The sequence below is a fragment of the Podarcis tiliguerta genome (assembly GCF_965153285.1).
Source record: "Podarcis tiliguerta genome assembly, chromosome: 6".
Classification (NCBI taxonomy): Eukaryota; Metazoa; Chordata; class Lepidosauria; order Squamata; family Lacertidae; genus Podarcis; species Podarcis tiliguerta.
Window position 1 is genome coordinate 5,938,858 of NC_139539.1, and position 20,591 is coordinate 5,959,448.

Below are 20,591 nucleotides of genomic sequence, written 5' to 3' on the forward strand. Positions count from 1 at the left end.
TTAGTGGTTTAGCGGCTTAGAAAAAGGGGGTGGGGAGCGAAAAAAAATCTCAAGAATCGCAAGACATTTTCGTCTTGCGAAGCAAGCCCATAGGGAAATTCGTCCTGCGAAGCGCATCGAAAAACGGAAAACCCTTTCGTCTAGCAGGTTTTCTGTCTTGCGAGGCATTCGTCTTGCGGGGTACCACTGTATTTGATTGGATTGTGCAGATCAGATCAGTTATTATGAGACTCCACAAATACTGAATTCCTCAAGCATCCGTCACTACTATAAAACTTTTTAAAACTGTCCTTCATCATTGTAAGGACCAGAGTGAATTGTTCCATAATGATGCGATTTCCCCCAAAATGGTGGCTTAACAACGAGCGATGTCAGAGTACAGATAAAGCATAGAGCTGTGAGAGAGCCTTATCAGCAGATTTCGGGGAAGGTGTCCGGGAGTACACAGATTTGCTACTGTCACAAAGACAAACTGTTGTGTCTTCATGTACCTGCAATGGAAACAGACCAGAAAGTGTCCCTCTCCGGACTGTACATTTATAGCGGTATCATACCACTTTAAACACTCTCAGAGCTGTGGTTCTCAGAGTGGTTTAAAAATCAATCCCTCTGGGTAGGGAACTCTAAAAATTGTAGCTCTGTGAAGCAAATAGGAGTACCCTAACAAATCTCAGCTAGGGTTGCCATACGTCCAGGAAAACCAGGACATGTCCTCTTTTGGGGGGCCAACATGCCTATCTGGGAGGATTTTTACATTTTTTTAAAAATATTTATTGCATTTTTAAAATTTACAAAACAAGAAAATAAATTAATCCTTACACCCACATATACTGAAAAGAAAACAATACATAAACAAACATATGAAAAGAAAAAGATTAAAAAAGGAAAGGGGGGAAATTGTCAAATACACAAAATTATTTAAGGAGTACAAACCATTGTTTGAATATTCTATATCCAAAGTTCCTAGAAAGACATTACCTTCATGTTTTATCTTTTATTTTTTCCTTTACCATCACTTTCATTCTATTCCACTCAACTGGTTTGAGTCCCTTCTATGTTAATTGACTTCCCTCTATCTCTTTACGGTTTCCATATTTCTCCTACATTTGAGTAATCTGTATTCTATTATTTTTTAAAAATTCCCTTATTTTTACATTTGTTTACATTTTAAAGGAAATTCCTGGGTTTTTTATTTTGGGGGGTGGGTGGGGTTTTTGGGGGGGCGCATGGGCATGCTCAAGAGGGTTCTGTGCCCCAGAAGTGCCGCAGCAGAGTGAAGCCGCCGCAGCGAAGATCAGATATGAACTGGGGTCCTACCACCGCTTGGGCTGTCAGTGGCTCAGGCTTGGGCTGCTCTGCACACTGCAGCTGCTGCCAGCCCGAGCTGGGGGGAAAGGCATGCACCTCTTTCCCCGGCTTGGGCTGGCAGTGACTCGGGCTGTCTTCTTTTTTGCCCTTCAAGACATGGCAGCCCTACTCTCGGTGCACTTAACAAACTACAGCTCCCAGGATTCTTTGGGGCAAGGGAATCCATGACTTCGAAGTGGTATCATACTGCTTTAACTGCATAGTGCAGATGGGGCCAGCCAGGCAGTTCTGGTGTCAGAATGAGGCATCTGATCAAGGTCTGTATTTTAAAATGAGCTTAAAAATATATTTGCAAATGTTTGTATGTTTCATGCCAGGCAGAAAAGCAGCTGGCTAAGTACTTTGGCAGTTGTTTATCCTCCTGAACAGGACCCCCCTGATTTATAGCAGTAGCAGGAGGCAAGTTTCTCAAAGTTGTAAAAGGGAATTACAGGCTGGGAGCAAAGGTTATACTGACCCTACATATTACAGAATACAATCAAGCTGCAAAAACACTAATTAAGAGTTGGTAAATAGTAAGATTTATTGTTTAACAGAAAATAATACCATGTGCCTCCCATCAGACTCTAGTCATATTTTCCTAAGGTTAAAGAGCTAATGGGAAAAGCAGCTGGCTGGGAAAGGGGAGTGGAAATTGAAGAGGCTTCCTTTTGCAGCTGTTTTTTCTGAGTTCCTTTTTTCTTTGCAAAGGCCTTTTCTTCTAAAAAGCTATCTATGTTATGTATGAGATTTATTGGCTTAATGTAATGATGCAAAGGATTTAGAAAGTAAGAAATGTTAGATTCTTATGTTAGATTCTTATTTCATCGATGGTGGGTGAGAATGTGAACCCAAGATCTCTGTTTAGATAGAATTTAATACCATGAGCCATTTGTTTTAGTCCTTTGTTTTGGAATGCAGGGGCAACAGGGGCAAAAGGTGATCTGGTAATTAAGGTGCCTTGTCGAGGCAAATGTAAGATATATGGCTACTTGTCTGCCATTTACGGATAGAAGGAAATATAGCTCTTTGTCTCCCATAAAAGGTAATAGGAAATGGGTGTATCTTTTATGATTGGTTCTAGCAAACAGCCAATAGGAATTTCAACCAGGCTGATTGGACAGAGGCAGCCAAAGGAGGAGCAAGGGGGCTGGGCTGAGGAAATATAAGTGCTGGCCACCAGGGCTGGAGTGGGCAGAGCTTTGGTAACCATATACCACTGTGCCTATCATTTATTTGTCTGACAAATAAATTATTATTTTAATTTCTCTATTGCTGCGTTGAATATTTCATTCCAGCTAAGTGTTAACCACAAGCAGGGTGCTACAAGAAGAAGGAGGGCCCATTTCTTTTGCTTACTGCTGGGATGTCACAAGTCAAGGCTGTCAGCCCAGAACCTCTTATCTGTCTCTCCCCCCAGGTGCAGGGTGCACGTGGACCCTCAGGCCTATGACCCTTGGAGGGACTATCAGACGGTCTCTCTCTCTTTCCAAAAGCACCAGCATGATCAGTAAGTATGCACAGCCATAGAATCCTAGAACTGCACACTGGGGAGAGACCTCGTGGGTCATCTAGCCCAACCCCCTGCAATGCAGGGCTCTTTTGCTCAATGTATGCTTCTGAGCACAATTCAGAGTGTTGGTGCTGACCTTTAAACCCCTAAATGGCCTTGGCTCACTATACTTGAGGGAGCGTCTCCACCCCCATTGTCCATCCCGGACGCTGAGGTCCAGCTCTGAGGGCCTTCTGGCAGTTCCCTCACTGCGAGAAGCCAAGTTACAGGGAACCAGGCAGAGGGCCTTCTCGGTGGTGGCGCCCGCCCTGTGGAACGCCCTCCCACCATCAAAGAGAACTATCTGACTTTTAGAAGACATCTGAAGGCAGCCAATCCCTTTTCCCAGGGAACTCTGGGAACAGGGATCTCCTAACAGCACTTTTAACAAACTATAATGCCCAGAATTATTTGGGACTCTGAAAGTGGTATTAAAGTGTTTTAAACATATGGTGCGGATGCTGAAAATGTCAAGGATTTAACTTGGGACCAGGCCAAACTTCGGGAAGGCTGAAAGTTCAGCCTGGGTATTTTTGTTTTTTAAGGGGACAGGGCAGAACTGAACGAAACGTGGTGTATCAAACCAGATCCTTTATTTTGCCTTTGGGATGCTGGTGGGTGAATTTTGTAGGAGCGTGAGAGTCATGACAGCCAGGGCTCTTACAGCCTCCATGCTGCTGACAGCTGCCATTTTAATACCCCCACCCAAGACTTACCCCAGAAGGGCAATACTTTGTGATGTTTCTGTAATTTATTTATTTATTTGTTAGATCCCTTATTCAAGATCCAGGGTGGGTTACAACAATAAAATATATACTGGTAAAACAGATAAAGCATCGTAAGCATCAAAAACTGTAAAAAAAACAGTTCCATTTATAAAGGAATTCCATATATAGCAACAATGTGGACATTTTGAAACAATTCCACATATGAAAACAGGTATAACAAAAAAAAATAAAAAATAGTTCCACTACAGAAGCAGACAAGTGGGATAACTGAAGAAGAAAGTATTCAATTCATGTAGAAAAGACAATAGAGGTGTCTGTCTAATCTGTAAGGGTGTTCCCAAAGGGTAGTTGCCACCACAATAAAGGCCCAGTTCCTGAGAAGAAAGACCTCTTCACTGCATAATGCGGCATGCAGATGTCCCTGAAAGCAGAAATGGTTAAGTCGGAATGATTTCCCCAGAAATCCCTTTAAAGTGGTTAAGCTAGATTGCCTCAGCTAAGCTGTAACATGAGAGCTTATTTTCCCAGTGACTCACCACTTGCCCCTCGCTTGCGGAACATCTTTCTGCCAGGATGCTAAACCAAGGTGCGTGGATTTAGAGATATTAATTTAGAGATGTGAAGGCAACAAGCCTGGGGCAGAAGGGATACCTGGGCTGATACCGCCACCTACAGACCAAAGGGAGACATGACAGACTGAAGGAAGGACAAGAGAAGGGAAGACTCCCCTACTAATCAAACCCACCAGAGCAGCCTTTTCCAACCTAGTACCCTACAAATGATTGTCAACCAAAACTTCCATCAGTCCCAGGCTTAATGGAGTTATGAGTCCCATTAAACTCAGCAAGGCTTGTTGTTGTTTAGTCGTTTAGTCGTGTCCGACTCTTCGTGACCCCATGGACCAGAGCACGCCAGGCACTCCTGTCTTCCACTGCCTCCCGCAGTTTGGTCAGACTCATGTTTGTAGCTTCGAGAACACTGTCCTACCATCTCGTCCTCTGTTGTCCCCTTCTCCTTGTGCCCTCCATCTTTCCCAACATCAGGGTCTTTTCCAGGGAGTCTTCTCTTCTCATGAGGTGGCCAAAGTATTGGAGCCTCAGCTAAACGATCTGTCCTTCCAGTGAGCACTCAGGGCTGATTTCCTTCAGAATGGAGAGGTTTGATCTTCTTGCAGCCCGTGGGACTCTCAAGAGTCTCCTCCAGCACCAGAATTCAAAAGCATCAATTCTTCAGTGATCAGCCTTCTTCATGGTCCAGCTCTCACTTCCATACATCACTACTGGGAAAACCATAGCTTTAACTATAGGGACCTTTGTCGGCAAGGTGATGTCTCTGCCTTTTTAAGATGCTGTCTAGGTTTGTCACTGCTTTTCCCCCCAAGAAGCAGGAGTCTTTTAATTTCGTGACTGCTGTCACCATCTGCAGTGATCATGGAGCCCAAGAAAGTAAAATCTCTCACTGCCTCCATTTCTTAGCAAGGCTTAGTCCTGAGCAAACATCACCCTGCCTGGTCGCCCTCAGCCCCTGTGTTGTGTAACATCCTACCCACTGAAGAACTCGAAAGCTTGCCACACCTTTTGTGACATTGTGGTTGGACCCAATCAAAGTATTGCTTAGCTGTTGATCTGGGGGGCTGGCTGATTGAAATTGGTTGGGCCCAAAGGTGCCCGTGAACAATTCAAATCGAAATGTGTTGGGTTAAATTTTAGCATATTTTAGCATATTTTAGCATATCAATAGGAGTATAACATCTAGATCAAGGGAAGTAATAGTGCCACTGTATTCTGCTCTGGTCAGACCTCACCTGGAGTACTTTGTCCAGTTCTGGGCACCACAGTTCAAGAAGGACACTGACAAACTGGAACGTGTCCAGAGGAGGGCAACCAAAATGGTCAAAGGCCTGGAAATGATGCCTTATGAGGAACGGCTAAGGGAGCTGGGCATGTTTAGCCTGGAGAAGAGTAGGTTAAGAGGTGATATGATAGCCATGTTCAAATATATAAAAGGATGTCACATAGAGGAGGGAGAAAGGTTGTTTTCTGCTGCTCCAGAGAAGCGGACACGGAGCAATGGATCCAAACTACAAGAAAGAAGATTCCACCTAAACATTAGGAAGAACTTCCTGACAGTAAGAGCTGTTTGACAGTGGAATTTGCTGCCAAGGAGTGTGGTGGAGTCTCCTTCTTTGGAGGTCTTTAAGCAGAGGCTTGACAACCATATGTCAGGAGTGCTCTGATGGTGTTTCCTGCTTGGCAGGGGTTGGACTCGATGGCCCTTGTGGTCCCTTCCAACTCTATGATTCAATGATATTTCTGTGCAACTAGAGCAATGGTTATAAAACTGTCCCCTACCCACGACTTGAAAATTGCTGAGGGTCTTGGTGGATCACTGAATGGCTTTCTCGACTGTAGCGGTTGTTCTGTGCTGTGCTGGATGCTCTTGAGTTTTAATTGTATCGCTGCTGCTTTTATTTCCAAGTAAAGCTTCCGAGTAAAGGTACGTGGGTGGCGCTGTGGGTTAAACCTCAGAGCCTAGGACTTGCCGATCAGAAGGTCGGCGGTTCGAATCCCCGCGATGGGGTGAGCTCCCGTTGCTCAGTCCCTGCTCCTGCCAACCTAGCAGTTCGAAAGCACGTCAAAGTGCAAGTAGATAAATAGGTACCGCTCTGGCGGGAAGGTAAACGGCATTTCCGTGCGCTGCTCTGGTTCGCCAGAAGCGGCTGAGTCATGCTGGCCACATGACCCAGAAGCTGTACGCCGGCTCCCTCAGCCAATAAAGCGAGATGAGCGCCGCAACCCCAGAGTTGGCCACGACTGGACCTAATGGTTAGGGGTCCCTAACCTTCCATACCAGGAGACTGGCCCTTATGAGGCGCTCAGCCGTCATAGTACTGGCCCAACAATTTGGGCGGGGGGGTAGAGGAAAAGGGAAATGTGAGCTTTTAGGCTTGCTTACTCTTTGCACATAGGTGCAAACTGTTTCTGCAACCTGCTCAAGTGTTTGCGTGAAAGGGTGTATACCAGTGATGGCCAGATTTGGCCCTCCAGCTGTTTTTGGACTACAACTCCCATCATCCCTAGCTAATGGTCAGGGATGATGGGAATTGTAGTCCCAAAACAGCTGGAGGGCCAAGTTTGGCCATCACTGGTGTGCACAGTTCATTTGTTGGGTACAGACAAACTGCACACCTGCTGAAAGTTATCTGTGTACCCACCAACTGCCAAGCGCCGTGGCGCCAGTTAATAGCCAATTATATATATGTAAATGACTAAGTAACTGCAGTTGCGCACCGCAGACTTCTGTCACCCCTCAAACCACGTCCAGGGCAGCGCCGTCGACAAGACTGCCCGGAAATCACAAGCGCAACTTTGCGATTGAACCCCTTTGGTTTGCAGCCAAAGAGTGACACCAAAGGGCTGCGGGCTGGAGCGAACCCGCAGGCCAGTTCCGGATCCCGATCGCAGGTCGTATCAGCGCGTGGACTGAACGGCGAAGACATTTAAGGTTCAGTGCAGAATCAGAAACAGAAAGGCAATTTCTGCTTCAGATTTCTACGCCAACCTTTAAAAATGCTTCCGAGATAGGTTAGAGGCAGACTGCCCTGCTTTGAAACAGCCACGCTTTTCTCCCCAAAGCAGGGGGGGGGAGGGAAAGGGGGGGAACCGAAGGATAACAGCACACCTCGGCCAACGTGGAGAAAGCAAATGGAGAGTCTAACCCCGATTTATATTGAGGATTTCTCCTCAATGTAGAAGTGTCAAAAGGGATCCGGAAGTGAGGGCGGCAGCTTTGGCCCTTTGCAAGTTCCTCTTTAAGGGCGCAAGCGCCTCCTGATGACGTTGCTAGCTGCGACTTCCGGGGGAGGCCGGAAGTGAGCGTGTGTGTGTGTGCGGAGACGGAAGAGCGGGAGGCGTGTGACGTCGCCGCGCCGTCAAGCGAGGAGTTTGTTGCCGCTGCTGCCGCCGCCGCCGCCGCCTCCTTCCCTCGCGTAGCTGCGCAGCGGCCTCCGAGCGAGATGGAGAGCGCCAGCCAGGGTAGGCCAAGGCCGCCTCCGCCTCGTCCCCCTGGGAAGGCCGCGCTGGGGCGGGAGGGGGGCAGAAGGAGGCCAGGCCCCGGGGCGGGACGCATCCTGCCTCCGGCCCGCTCTCGGCTTCCTCCAGGGCGGCACCGCCTCGGGCTGAAGGGGGGCGGCGGGTGGGGCGGGGCCTGGCAAGCGAGCGCATCCCTGCATGTAGAAAGCTAGCCTGTCGGGGACGAGGCTTCTGGGCCATGGAAGTGGACAGAGCCCTGCACGGAGAAAGCTAGTATGTCGAGGGGAAGGTTTCTAGACTGTATAAGCGAAGCTTATAGGGGGTAGGAGTTTAGCCTGTGTGTTAGTAGGCAAAGCCCTGTATGTAGAAAGCCAGTGTATTGGGGCGAAGGCTTCCAAGCTAAGTGAAGGGATTCCTGCATGTAGAAAGATAGCCTGTTGGGGATCTGGCTTCTAGGCCATGTAAGTGGACAGAGCCCTGCATGAAGAAAGCCAGTGTATCGGGGAGACGGTTTTTAGGCTGTGTAAGTGTACAGATTCCTGCATGTAGAAAGCTAGCCTGTTGGGGACGAGGCTTCTGGGCCATGTAAGTGGACAGAGCCCTGCATGGAGAAAGCTAGTATGTTGAGGGGAAGGTTTCTAGACTGTATAAGCGAAGAGATTCCTGCATGTAGAAAGGTAACTTACAGGGGTAGGATTTTAGCCCATGTGTAAATAGGCAAAGCCCTGTATGTAGAAAGCCAGCGTATTAGGGAGGAGGCTTCTAGGCTAAGTGAAGAGATTCCTGCATGTAGAAAGCTAGCATGTCGGGATGTGGCTTCTAGGTAATGTATGTAGGCAGAGCCCTGTCTGAGGAAAGCCAGCGTATCAGGGAGACAGTTTCTAGGCTGTGTAAGTGGACAGATTCCTGCATGTGGAAAGGTGGTATATTGTGAAGAAGGCTTCTAGGCCAGCTTACTCTGGCCTAGATCTCTGACATTAGATTTCTGTGTGCAGGGGTTTTGAAAACCACTTGAAGGTTTTGTTTTGTTTTACGATCATGGAGTGCATAAATTTTATGAAATGGGGAAAAATGATTCTCTCCCCCCCACCTTTTTGTTTGTACTGTGGAACAACGTGAGTTTCGGTGTGCAGGCATGTTATGTGGGAGCCTTTTCAGTGGCGGCCCCATGATTATGGTATACCCTTCCTGGTGCCAGTAGCCTCCTCCCTTGCGAGCTTTTAAATGGGGATTGAGCATCTGTTTGTTTTTGGGGAGTGGCCTTTGAGAGCAGATGCTGGGGTTTCAGCTGGCTGGAGAGTTTGTAAGGTCATGGCTGGTGCTGGGGTTTTTCCTAGGCTGATTAGGGTGATTCTTGTAATTAACTATGTATTACTTTTAAGCTGGCAGGGAAGTTGTCTTAAGTAGCAGCTACCCTAAATATAGTCCACAGCTTTACTACTACTACTACTATTATTATTATTATTATTATTATTATTTTATTTATTAAATAAAAATAAGACCACCTTCAAGTTGAGAACTAGGCCTGGATCTAAATCCAGTGCAGCAGGAATGTTTGCTTTTGAGGTGGGTTGGGTTAGGGTGCGCCACATGGAGAGTGAGTGGGAAGGGGATTATTAAGAAAGGAAGGTGTTTACATGAAAGAGTTGTTTCTGTGTAGGCCCAGCTGAGGGAAGAAGTTGGTGGATCAGAGAGCTTACATAGGTCTCCTCTCTTCTTTTAATCCCCACAACAAGCCTGTGAGGTAGGTCAAGTTCAGAGGCAACGGCTGGCCGAAGCACACTCAGTGGGGGTCATGGCGGAGTGGGGATTTGAACCCTAGTTGGATGGGCATGATGGTTGAATTTAGGTGAGCAGGGCATATAGATTGCTGAGTGATCATGGGAGTCAGGAGACTCAAAATGTTAAGCTTGGTCTTTGATTTTGTGCTACCCCTTACACAGGGAGCCCCAAGGATTTGATCAGGGGGCTAGGTGGGGAGGACCTGCGGTGGAATTCCAGGAGGCTGAATGCAGAGCTCGAGAATCTGAGCTACCCACCATCCTTTTAAGTGGGTTAGCTTGAGATCAAAGAGTTATAGCTTTGAGCTTCAGTAGATTCCCTGCTTTCATTTTTCTTGAGAGGTTTGCCTTTGATGCTTACCAGCAAAGAATGAAAGCATACGGTCTGTGCGATTCTCCTGTTTTTCAAGCAGCTGCATTAATTTCTAACGTGCTTATGTAGGCTCTCGACTCCAGTCTGCTGTGAGCAGTAACACACAGTCGTGTGTGTAGTGATGCTTTGTTTGCTAAACTAACCTTTTGCCTGCTCCTTTGTGTCTTTGAAAGTGCAGCTGCTGTCTTATCTGCAGGGCTTTTGAGGGGTAAAGACAGCAAGAGTACTTCTTTTTATGCTGAAAAGTGGGCATCTTGCAATTTCTAGAGCTGGGATGGGAGCCTGAGGCCCAAATATCTCATCTACCCCTAATGTCTGGAGCGGAATTGGAGGGCCCCAGCTCAGGTGCCCCACCCCTGCCCTAGAAGCTGTCATCGCAATTGCCGAAGAGTAACGTAATTCAGCAGAATTGGAAAAACTCCTGAAGCTTGCCTTCGTGGGAAACGGTTAGGGCTTCGACAGCGAGGTCATATTGCATTAGCTTCATTTATTCATGTCTTGTACTTCCATCCCTCTAAGTAAGCAGCAAGGTGATTTGCAGCCTTGCAGCAAAACGGTGAGGTAAGCTTGGCGTAGAGATAGCAACTTAGCAAGCTTCTCCTCCATGAACTTTGGAACAGAGTGTGGATTTCGGCTTCTCTGCCTCGTCTGTATCACACTTCCTCTACCCTGCCCCAAGCTCATGTTCAGCAAGCAACTAGAGACCTTTCTGTTTATCCCACCCTTTTGGGCTCGGAGGAGCTCCTCTGCCAGTGACTATCAGCATAATATCACTCCTGAGGCAGCACGGCCACCAAATCCCTTGGCACACTTCCAATACAGATTACAAGAAGCAAGGCAACCTATTGTGGTCTTAATAGGCCCACCCCTTCATTTTGCAGGGGGAATGAGAATATGATGAGGATGTGTGTAGTATAGATGCGGTCTTCAGAATGCCAGTACTAGCACTGGCTCCCTGTCAAGGGTATGGAAGGGGAAGGACTGTAGTTTATGGATCTGCCCTGAGTGCAGAAGGTCCCAGGTTCAAATCCTGGCATCTCCAGGTAGGGCTGGCAGAGACCCCTCTCTGAAACTGGAGAGCTGCTGCCAGTCAGTGTAGACAATACTAAGGTAGATGGCCTTGATAATAAAAGGCAAGTCCCTATGTATGCTCTGGCAAACCTGGGTTTGTTGCTGGGTTACTGTGCGAGGCAGCCTTGAGTTACCTGCTCTCCCTGCAAGGAGAATGACAAGATTGCTAGATTGCCATTTCCGAACGTGTCAGCCGGAGGGGAAGGGAAGAGGCCGTGTCTCCAGGGACAGCAGACGGTGCACAGTTGTTGTGGATGCAGCTTGTAAGAAGCTGCTTCTCTGGAGCTCTTGATAATGCAAATATGCTTCTGCGGGTCTCTTGGGCAGGACCTGATTTAGAGCAGCCTGTTCCTCTTTTCCCTCTTCACCTTCGCCGTATAGAGGGGCGCCTGCAAGACTAACATGCTCTGCCTTTTAGCTGCTTATCCTTTCCCCCCTGGTTTGCTTCTTGTCCATGACAGATATCAACCTTAACTCTCCCAACAAAGGTCTGTTGTCGGATACTATGACAGATGTGCCTGTGGATAACACGAGTGCTGCCGCCACCGCTGCTCCTCCTGCAAGGGCCTCGGCCTACAATGGGCTCACAGAAGCGGAGGAAGAGGAGCTAAGGGCCGAGCTGGTCAAGGTAAAGGAGGCTGCCTTCACACTCTGCTTTTCTCCATGCTGTGCTCTGTTGCTGTGGTACAAGGGAGCCCAGATAATTCTTCCTCTGTAGCTCTAAAGATCTCAGACTTAGAAAGCTCACAGAACAGAATTTCTAAAGTGTAACCTTGTAGTTCCCTCTTTTGTAGACATGTTCCTTCAGAGCAGTTCTTACTCAAACCTGGGTCTCCAGCTGTTGTTGGACTACAACTCCCATCATCCTTAGCTTAGCACCAGTGGTCAGGGATAATGGAAGTTGTAGTCCAACAGCAGCTGGAGACCCAAGTTTGAGGAAACACTGCTTTAGAGTTTTAGATAATATTGTGGCATTTGAAGGCGCTATTATGTGAACAGTCACATTACCTGGGAATTCAAATATCCCTTTAGTACATTTTTGTCTTGCCCTTCCTCTGAGAAGCTGAGGGTGGCAGATGTGGTCTCCACAACGTTTATCCTCAGAACAACTCTGTGAGTTGTTAGGGTGACACACTAGCCCAAGATTGCCCAGTGAGCTTCAAGGCTATCTCTCTGGGGATGTAAAACTTTCCCCATTCCAGATCCAACACTGCACTGTTCTTTGGCTGTAGGTCTTCTCTGTAATACTGGTCTTGCTCATGGTTTTCTAAAACTGGGGCATGGCTTTCTAAAACTGTTTTTCAAACCCTGCTCCTTAGGAATCCTGTGGTTGCTTAGTAAAGAACGGTGGCTGAATCCTTTCCTTTTTAAAAACCCTTTTCTTTGGCACATTCTAGGCGTGCACTTAGCTTCTGTGGGATAGTGTTAAAGTCTAGCATGCAGGGCTCTGGCCAGACCTAAGCTGACATGGTATGTCCCGAATGACCGTGGATTTCCTTGAGGACTGGAAGCAAATCACTAATATGTCAGGTCCACTGTTCACACATTGCAACACTTTGATATTTTCTCTTCCTCCTGATTGGGCTTCATACCACAAATTGGCCTGCATGTGAAACTTGACTGCGGAAACAGAGAGCTGTGTTCATACAAACACATCCATCAGGAATGTTGCTGTGCCAGGTCTCCCTTAAAGCTGATGTGCTGGGGAAACTCCCTAATCAATTATATTCTTTGTACAAGGGCTGATATCACTTCTATGCAGTCTACTTTTTTAAAATCAGAAACTGCATGGTCTAAACTCACAAAAGTAAAATCACATGCCCATAATACTTAGGCAGTTCAGGAACAACCAATCTGTAGGAAGTGGCCCCGAGTTCTTCGCTTGTGTACACAAAGCGTGTTTGCAGAATCAGATCAAGGCCCAGCTAGTACAGTGTTCTGGCAAGAATCCCAGAAACCATCAGCTGTTAGGCGGCCCACTGTCGCCTACTTTCTGGCCATTTCTGCTCCAGAACAGCGTTTCCCAAACTTGGGTATACAGCTGTTTTTGGACTACAAGTCCCATCTTCCCTAGCTAGCAGGACCAGTCGTGAGGGATGATGGGAATTGTAGTTCCAAAACAGCCGAGACCCAAGTCAGGGGAACAGTGCTCTAGATAAATAATCTTCAGTCTTCTGGGGAGCTACCTTTAGGCCGACCTACTTCTTAATTTTGTGAAGTATTTGTATATTGGCAGCACCACTGCTGCCTCACACGTTACAACAGGCCTACAACCCAGTTGTGGCCACAACCCACTATTTGCAGAACAAAGCTTAAGCTGTTTAGCGCAATAAGCAGTTATGTTGATTAATACGTTTAAAATGCTTTGTGCTCCATGTCTTGCTTGCCTCTTCTCTTGGAAGCCAGGACGTCACGGCTCACCTTCCATGCCGAATTGTTAGGTACCTGCTCCTGCAGCACTCGGGTCTCTAACCCAGATACCTCTCCTCTTTTTTTTGCAGGTGGAAGAGGAGATAGGCACCCTGCGCCAGGTATTGGCTGCCAAAGAGAGACACTGCGGGGAGCTGAAGAGAAAGCTGGGCCTGACCCCCTTGGATGGCCTGAAGCAAAACCTCTCAAAGAGCTGGCATGATGTCCAGGTCTCCACTGCGTAGGTGTTGCCTAGGGTGATTTTTCCACCGTAACCTGCAGAAGTAGACGTGGTGTTCTATTGGGGCTTGCTCCAACAGAAAAGAGAAGTCCTATCTTTGAGCTTTTATCCTTTGAGATCCTGAGGCAGTAAATCTTCCTTTCCCATAGCAGTGGGGGACCTCTGGTCTAGGAGACTTATCCCCAAACCACAGCCACAACCGATAACACACGTGACAGGGCTGCCAGTGCGCAGCCTTAAAGTGCTCCCAGTTGTGTATTGGCAAGCGAGGCTTGCTATCACCACCAATCAGTGGAGCAAGCCAGCTGGGATTGGCTGCTTGGAGGAGTTGGCAAAGAGCCGTGGTGCTCTTTGTAATCTCCTTGCTCCTGCCCTAGAGGCCCTGCTCAGTTCTTTGAAGGCCTGAGCACCAGCTGATCGGCAGCGCTCCAAAGCACCACGCAGGGCTCCTTGCATGGCCTGCCCAGCGCTCTGAAGCTGCAACAGTTGTTGGAACGTCAAAGCGTCCCCTCACTTGACCCCATGCCCACCTCTCAGATCTGACCCCTGAAGGGTAGCGGAGATATGGATCTGGCTCCCAAGAGTCAGAACCACTTCTTCACACTTGCTTTACAGGGAAGGAGACTTGAAGGATGCCTACATGGAGCTCCCATTGCCAGTTACGTCATATAGAGGGTGCCCGCTAGGCCACTGAGCACCCAGCTTATTTGTGATGGCTGTGGAATCATAGAATTGAAGACTTGGAAGGGACCCTGAGGGTCATCCAGTCCAACGCAGGAATATGCAGCTGCCCCATACGGGGATCGAACCTGCAACCTTGGCGTTATCAGCACCACACTCTAACCAACTGAGCTATCTAGGCTTGGTGCTTCTTTGGATCACAGTCTGGGCTTCTAATTGCCTTGTTGACTTAAGTCAAAACCCTCCTTGCCAAGATCTCTGCTGGCCTGAGCAACAGCTGTAGCTGCTTTGCAGCGCACACCCCAATCCGTTCATGCCATGCAACACCTTTAATTTAATTTTATAATTCCAAATCACAATCTCTTCCCAAAGGCACCTGAGGAACTGTATGCATGTATCAAAGCTACAAATACACTCTAGCTCCCCATCCCAGGATGCTGTGAATCTCGCACGCTGCTTCATTTTTTCTCTGGCAGGAGTGTTGCCAAGACCCAGCTCTCAGGCTGGGTCAGTATATTTCATCACCTGCCTCTTGGATGTTGGGTTTTCTCCTCTCTTGAAACCATCTTGACCCCAGCTTTCAAAAGTGTGATTGACCCCCAGGTTTTTGTTTCTAGTTATATGAAAACCTCTGAGAAACTTGGAGAGTGGAATGAGAAACTGACCCGATCGGACCTGTGAGTTCCTCTCCCGCCTTACAAGCACCAACTCCCTCTTCCTTGCTCTTTTCCTCTGACTCATTCTACCCCTTCACTTTGGTCCCAGAGGAAGCTGGCTGTGTGCTTGGGATGTTGGAGGAGCAACTTCTGGGCCTTTCGCTTATTAACGTCAAAACTCCATTCTTTTGCCCATAAACATTTTTTGTCCCCATTCAAGATTAAGCTCATCTTGCTGGCTTCAATGACGTTTCCTTGCATAGAGAAAGGAAAATTCCAATCAGTTACCAGGCCACATTGAAACATTGCAGAAGTCCAGCTGGGAATTGGCTACGTTAATTTAGCATCACTCCTGTACATGGCAAAAGGGAGGTTTTACCATTTCAGATTCTGATGCTCACATGCAGACCATGGACAAAGGAGAGCGGGAAATGGGAAGGCTGGGCGTTAGCAAATGCAGTTTCGTAACTTTTGGTTTTAGCTTTCGGCTGGAACCATCGGGTGGTATAAGTCTTATGCAGAGTAGGCTCGTTAAAATTAATGACTAAGTAAGGTGGTGATGTGGGTTAAATCACAGAGCCTCTTGAGATTGCCAGTCGGAAGGTGGGCGGTCTGAATCCCCGCGGCGGGGTGAGCTCCCGTTGCTCAGTCCCTGTTCCTGCCAACCTAGCAGTTCGAAAGCGCGTCAAAGTGCAAGTAGATAAATAGGTACCGCTCCGGCGGGAAGGTAAACGGCGTTTCCGTGCGCTGCTCTGGTTCGCCGAAGCAGCTTAGTCATGCTGGCCACATGACCTGGAGGCTGTATGCTGGCTCCCTCGGCCAATAAAGCGAGATGAGCACCGCAACCCCAGAGGAGTCCACGACTGGACCTAATGGTCAGGGGTCCCTTTACCTTTAAGGTCTATTAATTTCAGTGACTATACTCTGAATTAAACTTCGTTGAATACCTCTATGTTCCATGGCTACAAAGTGTTGTTGAAAGGGGGAGATCAGCAGTGGGAAAGGATGCTCAGCTCTTGCTCATTGCTTTCCCCCTTTTAAACACTTGCTGGCAGCAAAGAAGGGTTCTTCACCCTGGCTCCCTGCTTCTTCACCGGGGACCTCCTCTTCTGGAGGCTGCTTTGCAAAGGAGAAATGGTGCCTTGGGTTTCACTATGTGAGGTGGCCACAGAAGGCATTGTTCCTTCATTTGGGGGGGGGGTGAGAGAGGCGACGGCAGTAGCAGCATCTTGCCCTTCCAGGTGCAAGAGGCAGCAAAGGAGGGTGGATGGGACCGTGCGAGACCTTCAAGCTGATAGACCTGCAGTGTTGCTCTGTGCATCTCTGCTCAAAGGTCCCGCCGAGTTCAGTGCTGCTCACTGCTGAGGAAGCACACCTAGAAATGTATTCAGGGTTTACCGTATTTTTCGCCCTATAAGACGCACTTCCCCCCTCCAAAAATGAAGGGGAAATGTGTGTGCGTCTTATGGGGTGAATGCAGGCTCCTTGGCTTCAGCGATAGCAACGCAAAGCCTCCGAAGCCTGCGCTCCGGAGGCTTTGTGTTGCTTCCGCTGAAGCCAGGAGAGTCTGGTCTTTGAGGCTGGCAGTGGGGGAAAGCAGCGCCTCCTCCATCGCCAGCCCCAGAGGATGGGGGGCAGCGGGAAGGCGCGCGCCTCTACTCTCCAATCCTGTGGGCTTTTGCGGGAGATGGGGGAATTCCCCCAGCTCCCACAAAAGCAGGCAAAAGCCGTGCGCTCTTTAAAGGGGCTCCGCGGCTTCTGCTGGCTTTTCTAGGAGATGGGGGAATTCCCCCACCTCGTAGAAAAGCCCGTAGGAGCCGCACAGCCTTTTAAAGAGCGCGCCGCCCTTGGGGGCTTTTCCCCGAGGAGGGAGAAGGGACTGACTGGCCGTTTCAGTCCTTTTTCCCTCCTGGTCGAAAAGCCCGTAGGAGTCGCGCACGGCTCCTGTGGGCTTTTGCGGGAGATGGGGGAATTCCCCCAGCTCCCACAAAAGCAGGCAAAAGCCGTGCGCTCTTTAAAGGGGCTCCGCGGCTTCTGCTGGCTTTTCTAGGAGATGGGGGAATTCCCCCACCTCGTAGAAAAGCCCGTAGGAGCCGCACAGCCTTTTAAAGAGCGCGCCGCCCTTGGGGGCTTTTCCCCGAGGAGGGAGAAGGGACTGACTGGCCGTTTCAGTCCCTTTTCCCTCCTGGTCGAAAAGCCCGTAGGAGTCGCGCACGGCTCCTGTGGGCTTTTGCGGGAGGTGGGGGAATTCTGCCACCTCCCGCAAAAGCAGGGAGAAGGTCTTGGAGTAGCGCACAGGCTGCGTGCAGCCTGTCCGCTGTCCCAGAGCTGCGGGGGGGAAATCATATTTTTTTCCTTGATTCCCCCCCCCCCCCCGAAAACTAGGTGCGTCCTATGGGCCGGTGCGTCCAATAGGGCGAAAAATACGGTAGTTCTAGGCCAGGATGGAGCAACTTTGAACATGGCTGTGTTGCAGCCTCCTGGCTGGCTTGAGATTTGGGCCGAGGCTGCCTGATGTGGTGTTGCTGAGGTGTTGGAGGGAGCTGTGTCCATATGGTCGACTGCGTGCATGCCTATATATGTAGGTCTGCATGCTGGCACATGACCACCCTTGCCTGAATTAACGTATGAGAATCTCTCCCCTCCCCGTGCCTAGTGCAGAAATCCAAATAAGCTGGTGGAGTTGGGACAGGGCACTCTGTCGCTCCTTGGACGGCCCCTTTGAGGGAAAGTCAGGGTAGTAGTGATTTTTTCATGCTGGCTTACTTTACAAGCCTGACAATTCAGCTTAAAGCTGGCAGCCTGGCCCACTAGAACTCTTTTTTGACCCAAATTATTTGTTTCAGCTTGTATTTTTCTTTATATTTGGGACTGGACTAGGTAATTATAGCCAGCCAGCTAACTATTAAGCAGACGCTTCCCTCCCCAGTGCAGAAAAAAAATTCAAAAAGCCAAATCTTAATTGTATTTCATTTATACACTGCTTGATTGTAAAACGCCCCCTCCCCGCAAGAAAAAACCTCAAAGCGGTTTCTGAAGACTGGGTGTTAATAGGCTGCTATAGCACTTGTATTTATAGAATCCTGGGCTTAGTGTGACCTTGTTTTAAGACGCTCAATTATGTCTTCACTCTTTATTTTCCCACATGCTGCAGTGCATCTAACTGCAAATGGTAGCCCAAGCCATAGGCAACAGTGAGACACATTCTCTCCCCCCCCCCCCAATCTAGCCTTTCAGATTGATTTTTCTGCAGGGGAGGCATAGAAATAAATGTTTGAAATGGCAGTTTAAAACCTGCCTTCCACCACTCTCTGCACTGCAGCAGCCTTTTAAACTTAATTGCACTTTAAAACAAAGCACCTGGCAAATGTTAAGTCGCGTAAAGGTATGTGTGGCAATTTCTTTGAGACGCAGCTGCCTCAACCAAACCTTAGTGGGAGAGGGAGAGGCTGGTTAAAGTAGCCTTGGGGTGCTGGCATGTCTGCCTTTGCCAAAGGAAGGAAGAAGACCGGTTGCTGTTTTGATGCACCTCCCTGAACACCCAGCGTAAACTCTTGTGCTTGAATCCTGCCTTGCTGGTTTCCCACTAGGGCATCTGGCTGCCCGCTGTGAGGACAGGATTCTGGATTAGGTGAGCCATGGGTCTGATCCTGCAAGGATGGGCTCTGTTTTAATCTAACGGCAGCAAAGTAGGACTGCTAAGTCTAGGCTGGTGCCTTCCCCTCTGCCCTCCGCAAGCATGAAAAGGAAGGAGCTGGAGAGACCGTTTTTGCAACATCTGAACATTTTATTTATTTAAGACTGCGTGTCTTCGATGGTTCACCCCGAGAACAGGAAGGAATCTGACCTCGAAATAACACAAACTAGGGAGGAATAAATACAAAAGCTTGAAGGAATAGTGATGGCTTTGTTACAGCCCTTGTGGTTTGGAGTGCTGTGGAAGAAAGGTTTTGGCCCCTTCTCTAACTTCCGTTGTATTTATAGATATGTTTCGGCCAGCAGCACCCTGGAGGACTGGAATGAGAAATTAACCCAATCAGAAGCGTGAGTGTCTTAACCTTCAGCCTAAAGCACGTTCCCTTATTCCAATAGCATCCTGCAACTAACAGTTCCTTCCCTGCGCTAACTGCCTTCCTGCTTGGTCTCCATTCTCTAAACGCCGTTTGTTTTGCTGACTAATTAGGGATAGTGGGAGAAGGATGACTTAGACTCTGCAGCTTACTGCGTGGCAGCTTTCTCTATGATCCCATGAATTTATCTGTGATATCCTTGCCACCCTGACGTTTGCCCATTGCTCTTTGGCAGTAAGCACCTTTGCCTGCTTCCGTGCTTCCTTTGGATAGGCCTCGTTCAGGTTAATGCGCAGCTTAAGCTTGCAAATGATTATTGCTTGTGGACTGCGGTTCTGCGGGAGTGCAAAATGTAATCCAGAATGTAATAGTGGGACCAGAATCCTGAGGTTCTCTTCTTTTAATTAATTTTTCTAAATGCATGAATTCTAGCCCTTAGGGGTGTAAAAAAAAAAGTTTGAACGTATGTGGGCAGCGTTTCTGAAATTTCAGCAGCCAGAGAACTTCAGTGACTGTACCCCACCCATGACTAGCAAAGCAGAATAAATCATGCAAACGAGGAAAAAGAACCCACAGTATACTGCAAAGGGAGAAATGGTTGCAAAAGGCATAGTTTTGCAAGTCGTAGAATGCATTTTTTCTTGGTGCAGAATTTAGATGGTAAGGGAATGGAGTTTTATTATTTTTTTAAAGGTTTTGTGTTCAGTACGCTCACAAGGCTTTGCAGTGAACCCAACCAAGCACACTAATGCATATAAATTAAAGCGAGCTTAAGACAGGTGCATTTTGTAACCCTTAGATGGGGGTTCTGGAGAACCGTAGTTTCCCAATCCTAGTTTCAACAGGAGGTTAGTGCAACAATTTCCTTTGGTTCAGCTTATGTCTAGGAAACTTCTAGTTATAGTCCTTATATGATCTTACCGTAATCAGCATATTTCTTCTGATGTCCCCAGGAGCCACTTTTTAAGGGAATTAGAGTCAGCTTCCATAATTCCTAACTGCAAGCATGTGTGTGCCTCTCCCCATTGAGAGCATCTTGTCCCCATTGAAATAAGTGGAAGTAATAGAAGAACCCTGTAACTCTGATTGTTTCCCGTTCAATTCAGTGGAGCTGATGAGGGAGGAAGTGTCCCTGTTGACTTGAATTCAGGGAAGCTGAGGCTGGAATGGAATGCATTTCTGCTTGCACACATGTGAGGGGGGGTGGGGGGGTTACTGGTTTCCAGTCCTGCTGCAGCACTTCATTCATTGAATGCCGCTCTGAAGGATCTCCAGTCCTCTGGGGTGGCTTTGCAGGGAGGATAGGACTGCATCAGAAATAAGGAACTGGGAAAGGCCTATTCTGCGAGAAGCCCCTTTGGATTTACAGTCGTACCTCAGAAGTCAAACGCCTTGTGACTCGAATGTTTTGGCTCCCAAATGCCGCAAACCCAGAAGTGAGTGTTCCAGTTTGCAAACATTATTTGGAGTGTCCGACGCGGCATCCGATTGGCTGCAAGAGCTTTCTGCAGCCAATCAGAAGCCATGCCTTGGTTTCCAAACGTTTTGGAAGTTGAATGGACTTCAGGAACAGATTCCATTTGACTTCCGAGGTATGACTGTATAGTACTTGGCCTTAGTGACTTGTTTGTGGAGCTTGACCCTTCCTCCC

The 20,591-nt window shown here is 48.2% G+C and overlaps 1 protein-coding gene across 19 annotated transcripts in view; it reads left to right on the forward strand.

Moving 5' to 3' along the window:
- Positions 1–20,591, forward strand: part of TPD52L2 (TPD52 like 2) — a 53,450-nt gene that overhangs the window by 14,777 nt on the left and 18,082 nt on the right. For 2 of the 19 annotated variants that reach the window (XM_083447622.1, XM_083447636.1), the window contains exons 3-7: positions 2,768–2,857; positions 11,345–11,511; positions 13,385–13,533; positions 14,832–14,891; positions 18,855–18,914. In XM_083447622.1, the coding sequence (XP_083303748.1) occupies positions 2,768–2,857; positions 11,345–11,511; positions 13,385–13,533; positions 14,832–14,891; positions 18,855–18,914 (526 nt within the window). Of the gene's footprint in view, positions 1–2,767; positions 2,858–7,485; positions 7,662–9,323; positions 9,403–11,344; positions 11,512–13,384; positions 13,534–14,831; positions 14,892–18,854; positions 18,915–20,591 lie in introns of those variants that run through there. The other 17 variants (XM_083447635.1, XM_083447639.1, XM_083447634.1 and 14 more) reach the window with 13 other exon arrangements.